Consider the following 9,624-nt stretch of genomic DNA (forward strand, 5'->3'; position numbering starts at 1 on the left):
ATAACAAAATATTTGTCTTAATTACAAAAAGTAAAACAATGCAGTTGTCTCCCTGACATGGCTGCTTCAACACTAACTGCGGTTACTGAAACCACGCCTTCTTTCTGTGCGTGAACATTTGGGTGGCATTATGCAAATATTTCCATATAGTGTGGTAGATATGTGGGGGCGTGTTAGAATGAGCCGTTTTAGGGGGGCGTGGCAGAGTCTTAACTTTGATAAAGAATATCTCTTTAGTTTTGTGACTTTAGTCTTTGCAACTTCAGGGATCTTATCTATGCACAATCAGCTTGTAACACTCCAAAGAGAAAGGAAAACTTGAAATCGCATCATATGACCCCTTTAAGGGAAAGCAAGGTTTTCACTTACCTAACCTTACTGCAAATGGAGTTCGGATTGAGAAACTAAGGTTTTCAGCTCAATCATGTAAGTGTATCAGTTTATTTTGTGCTGTGTAACTTTGCACTTACTTTGTAAATAGGTTATGGGCTGTTGTTAAATGCTAATACTAGTTGTTTGTTTGATTTGTAGAAGAATTATTTTTGTTTCTGTCTCTCCGTCTTCTTTAATATGAATTCCTCATCTATGGACTAAGAAATAAATTAATCAAAAATCTGTGCTCATCGCGGGACAAATCAACATCAAAGAATTGCAATGCACGCTATGTTTTAAGGAACTCTGATCGCCGAATGTTTGTGATACTCTTGCTATCGGTCTATTTGATTTTTTTTCACCTTCTATCGTCATCAAGGTCTTTAGTACTCGAATTCAGTGCATGCTTCGGCTTCGGCTTAGAGACGAGTATTCATTCAACCAGATAATTTTTTATTTGTCTTTTACTTTGATTAATGATACACACAACGGGTTGTTTTGCACTGAAAAATACGTTATTGACTGTTTTTCATGCATGTGCTGTAGTGATCTGTGGATTGCCTTTATTTATATAAACACTTTGAAATGGCCTACTGTGTTCTGTGTAGTTTTCAGTTGAGGGACCCTCCCCTAAATTATTTTGTGATTGTTTTTTTTTCTTCCCCCCCCCCTTTGAACAATCTCACTGGGACAGTTACAGTATAGACATTAGGGGTGGGCGCTATACCGGTGTGACAGTAGCGAACCGTGACTCTTGAGCCTAGGCCCTCTCCCCCTACACTCGACGGGGGGGGGGGGGGGCTACCAGCTTAGTTTACGGTGTCCTCTTCTAAAAATCATCTTTGACAATTCCACCTCTGAAACAAGAGGCTATCCAGCCTTAAGGCGGTCGCACACCGGACGACATGTGCAGCCCTGCACCGCACCACGTCTTTAAAATTCCCAAACATTGTTTTCCATGACTGTATGCACACCGGCGGCGCCACCGGCGACTGTCTGCGGATCTCGACTCTGGGCCTGTTCATAATCCTGCCACGCCACTCACATCATTCTCCATTAAATTACATTAGATTTGTCCCAAATTATTGCTAATGTACATAATGACTTCATCCTAGGTTGGAAGATTGTGTATTGTGCATTTTTCAGCAAAACGTTTGTCTTTTTGTGGCTCTTTCTTTTCAAATTTTAACACAAATGACGATAAAGTGTCGAGGCTGAACGTTTTTGTCCTCTGTGTGCAACGCCTTACTACACAGGCATTAGTAATCAAACACATAGAGTATCATAACAGACCAAATTAATAGAGCACAAATCGCCTACTCCAGTGGTTCCCAAACTGGGGGGAATATTAAGCAGCTATGACAAGGTGGGCACGGCAAGGCTGAGGGATACTGTACAGTCAGCAGATTATTTTGCAAAAGAAACCTCTGCAGGGTGATAAAGACTACACTATGTAATTTTCCCGCTTATCATGCGGCCACTTGTCTGATAAGTAAATAATTGAGCGCAAAATATTAATTTGACATTTTAATTAACTCATGACTCGCAGTATCCGCTTGAGCACTCCGTTATCAGTTGTAGCAGTTGTGGTTGTATCAATAACAGACCACTAGATGGCGCCATTTAAGAATCAGAGTTGTATTGCAGGGAGCCATGTAGAAATATAAATGAACGATGCATGGTTCTGCTCTAAGCATAAAAGTTACAAGTTTGTGAAAGGACTTCCAGTGCCAGGTATTGCAAAAGAAACCTCTGCAGGGTGATAAAGACTACACTATGTAATTTTCCCGCTTATCATGCGGCCACTTGTCTGATAAGTAAATAATTGAGCGCAAAATATTAATTTGACATTTTAATTAACTCATGACTCGCAGTATCCGCTTGAGCGCTCCGTTATCAGTTGTAGCAGTTGTGGTTGTATCAATAACAGACCACTAGATGGCGCGATTGAAGTATCAGAGTTGTATTGCAGGCAGCCATGTAAAAATATAAATGAACGATATATGGTTCTGCTCTAAGCATAAGTTACAAGTTTGTGAAATGACTTCCAGTGCCAGGTAAACGTAAAGCAGATTATGAATATACTTAAGATTCACAAATACCAAAACAACGTGTCTACACCAGACGCAAGCGGCGCGATTTGACAAAAGCAAATAGAACCCAGTGATGTTGTCTGCTGTGGATGCGGCGCACCGCTACACAAATCCATGACAGCAAACTGATGCCGCGTTCTATTTCTGACCAACTCCAGCGCTCTGACACAAAGAACAATTTCAAATACTCATAAGAGAATCGTGAAAAAATGGTTTCCTCAAAAATATTAAGCAACACAAATGTTTACAACATTGATAATAATCAGAAATGGTTACTGAGCAGCAAAACATATTAGAATGATTTCTGAAGGATCATGTGACACTTGAAGACTGGAGTAATAATGCTGAAAATTCAGCTTTGAACACAGGAATACAGTAGCCTATATGTTAAAACATTCAAATAGATCACACATTAGTACAGTAAATTATTTTACAGTGAATCATCCATATTTACTAGATTGAGAGAAGTCAGGAATGAATGCTTAAATATTATATTTATTTAACTATATTATATATACTCAACTTTTTCAGATCTCAATTTTTAAGTTATTGCAGCTTTCTTTGTTCATACTAAACTGTTATAAATCAAATATACTATGCTTTCACAGGTGACTCGTTTTTGCCTGCCTCAGCTTCTGCCCCTGCTGAAGCACACCATGTCCTACCTGCATGAGATTTTTGAGTTCTATGAGGAGATCCTCACCTGCCGCTACCCTTATTCTAGCTTCAAGACCGTCTTTGTGGATGAGGCTTATGTGCAGGTCTCATCATATGCATCCATGAGTATTTTCAGGTATGCTTATAATGACATGTAATTATAATTTTTTTTTTTTTTTCAAATGTTTTGTTTACAGAAATTTGTTATCATGATTTTGTGGTGTTCTTCTCAGTACCAACCTCCTGCACAGTGGTATGATTATAGATCAGACTCCTATGACCAGGCGCTGTCTGGCTCAAGCTCTGGCCCAGCAGTTTTTTGGATGCTTCATCTCTAGGATGTCCTGGTAAGTAGGAATGGTAAAGCCTAGTGGTTTAATGTTTGTTGCCAGCAACAAAAAACTGCATATTGCAGTATTGTTATATGGAATATGAAATACTTTTCATACATGAATGGTTGCAGGCAGGTACTTTAGGCTTGCAAGAAATACAGTATTTATTGAACCAGTAATGCCTTGAGCAGGTTGCATGACAATGTTTTTCTTTCAGTAAACATTTGATTCTGCCATTCCTAGGACAAAATGCAGGTTAATTACTTATCTTTGTATTTTTTTTTTTAAATCCTTACGGCAATGAGAATGTTTGGCAGTATCTCCTTGCAAAAAATTAACCATTCTACGAACAGTCTATGAACATTAACATTAATTTTGGGCAAGACACTTAACCTCTTGGTTATTTTAGCCTGTAACACATGTAATTCTGCTTTTAAAAAATCTCTTGTATGACATAATAGTCGTATGACAGACTGTGTTTGTTTTATTGAAAATGTGTTTCTGGGTCTCTGATGTATAAATTACCCATGAAGACAGTATGATCATCACAAAAGTTTATTTTAGCCTCATTTCACCTTTCCTTCTCTTAAGACTAGGGATGTAACGATTTACTGCAGCCGGTTGAAAATTGATGCAAATATGTGATGATTCAAATCGGTTGAGATGTTAAACGAATCGCGATCCAGTTGGGGGTAGGAGTTTATATGAATGTATCTCTTAGGGGAACTGACTGTCTTTAGAAAAGTTTAGATTATATTTTCTTTTCATCTCGTCTCTGTAATAATGCATATTAAAGCAGCATTCATAAGCGCTCAGCTGCTTTGTTTACAGCCAAGGAAATGCTGTATCTGCTGTTTCATAAGCGCCACCTGCTGTGAAGAGAGTGTGAAATTGCGTATCATTCAGCCCGTCTGCTGTCTTTGGCTGCATTTACACTGGCACAAAAAATCCTCACATCTGACACATATCGGAATTTTTTGCACACATGTAAACACAAAAATCCGCATGAGATCCGATCCGAGATTTTTCGCATCCGATTTGAGCCACTTCCAAATATGAATTTGAATCAGATACATATCCGATATCTGGACATCCGACCTACGTCTAAATACACATATCCAATTCCCCGCAGAACTCCCAATGCGAGGCGACACGTTTGCCAGACATGCATGCGCAAGTACATTTTATTTAGATGGAAACTTTGTAGGCCTATAGGCTAGGTAAGAAATTGCACATTCAGGAGCTGGTTTTCAACCCCTGCCCCGTGATTTTTATAAATACAACAGCTTCGCTACTAAAAGCTACATTATATTTCTTAGCAATGACGTGATAAATTTCACTTGTTCGCAAACTTTCTCACTCGCTCGCTCGCTCTCGCTCTCTCTCTCTCTCTCTCTCGCTAATTCATTTATTCATTATTTTTCATAAATAATTGTCATTTCCTTTGGTAATCCAAGATTCTCATAAACAATGTCACTCTGCCGACAAGCACGCTCAATAACTGGGTCTCTCGTTTGAGCTTTGTTCATCCTTAGACACCTAAAAGCTTGTCCTTTGGTTGGGTTTTCTGGGTACCAATGACTTTTATAATTTTCAAAGAGCACTGAGGTTAGTTCCACAGCAAACTTCTCCCTCCTAACACGATCCAGTTTACCATGCTACTTTGCTAGTCTTGCAATGAAAAACACTGTTGCTGCAATCTCTTCCTTCATTTTTAAATGTTGAGATGTGGAGTCAATGGGACAAGCTGTTTGACTTTTTTTTTTTCTTTAAATATATTTCAAGTATAAAATTACATAAAAACAAACAACTTGCTCATTAATACAGCTGCTTAATAAGTAAATATCACTCTGTGGTTTTGCTTCAGCTATGCAACTTCATCTTAAACACCAAAACAAAAAATTATTCATTTATGAAAAATTCATTAATTCACAAATAAACATCATCTTGGCGCTACTTTATTTCACTAAAAAAATTCCACCTCTAACGAGTTATAAAATAACCTAACAAATGAAAATTACAGTTTTTTTCCCGTTATATTATAAAATTCATATAAAATACAGTCAGATTTTGTGCTCCAAAACATCCATGACATCTGTTGTCCATGCTGGCAAATAATAATGGCCTTTTGACGTGAATTATATAAATAATTTTAATAGCACGGCCATTCAAAATCCGAGGGTCTACCATGTGCATAGTAAAGCGATCACTGACTATCATTTTGGGCAGGAATTATGTATGATATCGGATACCAGTCATGTCTATAAGTGAATGTAAACAGACGGGTCAAAAAATCGGATATGGTCAAAAGATCGGATCTGTGCATTAAGACTTGCAGTGTAAATGCAGCCTTTGTTTCGTGCAGATGTTTTATGTGCCATTAATGCCAAAAAAGTTCTCTAGTCTATTCAAAAGAATGTTGTGTTCAATAGTGTCGAACACAGCGCAAAGATCCAATAGCACTAATAAAGAGATACAACCATGATCAGATGATAAGAGCAGGTCATTTGTAACTCTAATTAGAGCAGTCTCAGTACTATGATACGGTCTAAATTTTGACTGGAAATCCTCACAGATACCATTTTTCTCTAAGAAGAAATATAATTGTGAGGATACTATCTTTTCTAGTATCTTGGACAGAAAAGGGAGCAGACGGTCGGTTTAGCCAGTCTATCTGCTTCCTGACCTGGGCCCTATTGTGAAATATGTGCCATATATCTAGACAGAAGAGCAGCACCACCCCAGGAGGGATGAAAACCATCTCTTTTCAACAGCTCAGGTCTGCCCCAAAAACTCATCCAATTGTCTATGAAACCTATGTTATTCTGTGGGGACCACTATCGTCAAAGATGATTGACAATTAGCATACAGTTTGGATTGGCGGTATGGTTCCGTTCTGGGCAAGAACTCCCTGCGCATCCATGCAGCCTAGCATGGATGAGAGCAGGGAGAGCAGCAATAACCCCCCAGGGTAAACGGAACAGAACTAACATAAATGTATTGCAGATATTGTTAAGGTTCAATCATTTTATGTACACATTTTAGAATTAGTCTGATTCAAGGAGACTCAGAAGGCTGAATCCCGACTGACAGAGGAGGAGTTGGGGATGGAGGAGGGACCGGCTAACGAATGCTAACGCGCTGCAGGTGCGCTGCACTCGTGGTTTTAGAATAAAAGTGAACGATCAAATTAATCAGATTAGGTTGAAAGATAATATCAGAAATATGGTGGGAATTAAGTTATATGTTATCACTTTAAACAACAGAGAGTGAGTATAGATAGAGATTCTACAGAAAAGCGAGGCTACACGGAGCTACAATCACAAACCAGCAGCACGGCAGACAGGAAGCAGGAATATAGCTAAACATATACCAGTGGACTTTTATATTTAAATGTAAAAGATTAATTCAACTGTGTATATCTTGTATTTTGAATTGCAGGTCTGATGAGTGGGTTTTAAAGGGAATTTCTGGATACATTTATGGCCTCTACCTGAAGAAAACCTTTGGAGTCAATGAGTATCGTCACTGGATTAAGGAGGTATAGAGTAAAGTGATCGAAAAAGGAGAGCCAATGCTTCTGTCAAACGGCCAAGCGGATATGTTTATATGCTCAAACATCAACTTTTTAAATGCTGAACTGCTTGTCTCTTATTCTTCTAACCTACAGGAACTGGAAAAGATTGTGGAGTATGAGCTCAAGATGGGTGGAGTCCTGCTACATCCCACCTTTTCTGGAGGAAAAGAAAAAGACAAGTAAACCCCACCTCTATCACTGCTTAGAATGTATACACACTTACCTAAACTTGTACAAAAGATTATGCTTTGGAGGATGAAAATGTCTGTTTTCCTTTCAGTCCAACACCCCACCTGCACTTTTCCATCAGACACCCCCACACATTGTCCTGGGAGTATTACGAGATGTTCCAGTGCAAAGCCCACCTAGTCATGAGGCTCATTGAAAACAGAATTAGCATGGAATTCATGTTGCAGGTAAATGAACTACAACATCCCTCGTTTAAAAAAGGAAGTGGTATATTTCATGAGATTTTGAGATGCTGTGTGTAGTGGTTCAGTTTCCTCTCAGAACCTAATTTATGGACTACCCACACACATTGACACAATCATTTTTATTATCCATGTTGCAAATAATAAACTGATCAAATGCTGTAATCTCAGCCTGAGGTCAATCAAATCTCTCATCAGGTGTTTAACAAGCTCTTGAGTCTGGCCAGCACAGCCTCATGCCAGAAATATCAGTCTCACATGTGGAGCCAGATGCTGGTGTCCACCTCTGGATTCCTCAAATCCATTTCCAACGTATCAGGGAAGGACATCGGACCCCTCATCAAGCAATGGGTGTATCCTTCAAATGCACAATACAGTTTATAGTACAGTTATATTTCTTGATTTGTTTTGTTGCTCTGTTTTTGTGATTATACTTGTTTCTGATTGGTCAATTGCAGCATTCTGCGACCAAATATTTTTGAATAATTACGGCAAAACTGTATTATGAGTGTAACTATAACATTTTTGGAAAAGAAACCCCTTGTGCTGGGGTTTTTAATAGTTATTGATTAATAATTATTACTGTAATTATTCCAGTACAGTGGTATTACAATCAAAGTTTTATTTTTTAATTCATGAGGTTCTGTAGAACAGTAAAGTTTTTAGCTGAAACCATGGTTGTTGGCGATTCATAAAATTCAAGTCATCAGATGCCTGAATTTGAGAATAAAAAATCATATCAAGGTACACAAAGTTAAAGCGATAGTTCACCCAAAAATGAAAATTCTGTCATTAATTATTCACCCTCATGTTGTTCCAATCCCCTAAAACTTTCGTTCATCCTCAGAACACAATTGAAGATATTTTAAAGGTGACATTGGATGAAATTTTAACTTTTGTAGATTTTTTTGCATTTAGTTAGGTTTCTGCTGTGTCTGCCAGCTAAGAAAATCTTAAAAGAAAACATGCAGCCAGTTTGTTTTAAAATGTGTCATCCAGCGACCTGTTTCAATTTGGTGCCGGTTTTGACGTAACTAGCTAGTTATTTTAATATGACCACCTCTGAGCAAAATATGGAGTTCGCCTTCTTCCCACCCCTTTTTGTAAACCGATAGCAAAGCGGCTAACGTAGGTGCCTTTCGTTTTTCTGGGTTTGAACAATGAAGCGATCCTGGCATGCAACCTGCTCTGTGTTCGGATGTACAGGCTCACAGGCGTGCTTTCACAGAATCCCAGATTCAAGATGAAACAAAACCGAAATGGCTTAATTTTATATATGAATGTAATGTCCCAGAAAGAGTGGGCTAAAACTTTTTTTGCTGGACTGCCTCGGCCAATACGAAGCTGGACTTGCATTGAAATTGCATTTAAAGGATGGAGCTGTACCTACAATTTGTCCAAAAGATGAATTTTTTTAATATATAATTCTTGTTTGTTTCATTTGGTTATTGTTAGCCACACGCCAACTTCTGAGGTAGTTGATTGTACTAGGAGTGTCAAACTAGGCCTACATGAGGTAGAAGCTTACAATACATGTGTTGTAATGTTAGTTTTTTATAGGAATTTGTGAAAGTAACAGTCCACAATACGGTTGGCTAACTTTATTCGTTTGATAGCTTAGGTCTGAAAGATGATTTTGCTGTTATCAGCACTCTAAATTGAGACGTGAAACCTAGCATATGGTAAAGAGGGTGAACCATATAAATATTTATATTTAAAAAAAAAAAAACATCAGTTGAGTCACAGGGCAAAGATAGCACAGTTTTCTGTGTGTTTAGCTGGGGGAAAGCTATCAGTAATATTTTCTCCATTTGCTGTTTTACAGTAAATTGGCTACTCCAATGCTAGCATGCACGGCAAAATGAGAAAACGTTCCACATTAGTGTAAGCATTGCCCCAGATAAACATACTAACACAAGCACATATACTTACTTTTACTTTTACTTTTAGTCATTTAGCAGATGCTTTTATCCAAAGCGACTTACAAATAAGAAAAAGGATGTTGAAGTACTGAAATAACTCAAATTAAATAAAAGCCTATATAGACATAAAAAAACTAATAAAATGACAACATGACTACAACTGTAACTAAAACTAAAATAGATAACTAATACAAATCAAAGTACATTAGTTCATCAGTAATCCTAAAAAAAATAACACTG

At 37.9% G+C, this 9,624-nt stretch overlaps 1 protein-coding gene across 1 annotated transcript in view; it reads left to right on the forward strand.

The window, feature by feature from the left end:
- The window catches only part of LOC107711809 (transcription initiation factor TFIID subunit 2-like), a gene marked incomplete at its 3' end in the record, with an annotated part of 28,807 nt that overhangs the window by 4,152 nt on the left and 15,031 nt on the right, over positions 1-9,624 (forward strand). The window contains 6 exon segments of the mRNA XM_016516857.1: positions 3,074-3,258; positions 3,356-3,469; positions 6,896-6,995; positions 7,125-7,210; positions 7,312-7,447; positions 7,661-7,815. Of these exon segments, the coding sequence (XP_016372343.1) occupies positions 3,074-3,258; positions 3,356-3,469; positions 6,896-6,995; positions 7,125-7,210; positions 7,312-7,447; positions 7,661-7,815 (776 nt within the window).

This window comes from Sinocyclocheilus rhinocerous, unplaced genomic scaffold, assembly GCF_001515625.1.
Source record: "Sinocyclocheilus rhinocerous isolate Xijiao unplaced genomic scaffold, SAMN03320098_v1.1 scaffold4283, whole genome shotgun sequence".
In the NCBI taxonomy this organism is placed as follows: Eukaryota; Metazoa; Chordata; class Actinopteri; order Cypriniformes; family Cyprinidae; genus Sinocyclocheilus; species Sinocyclocheilus rhinocerous.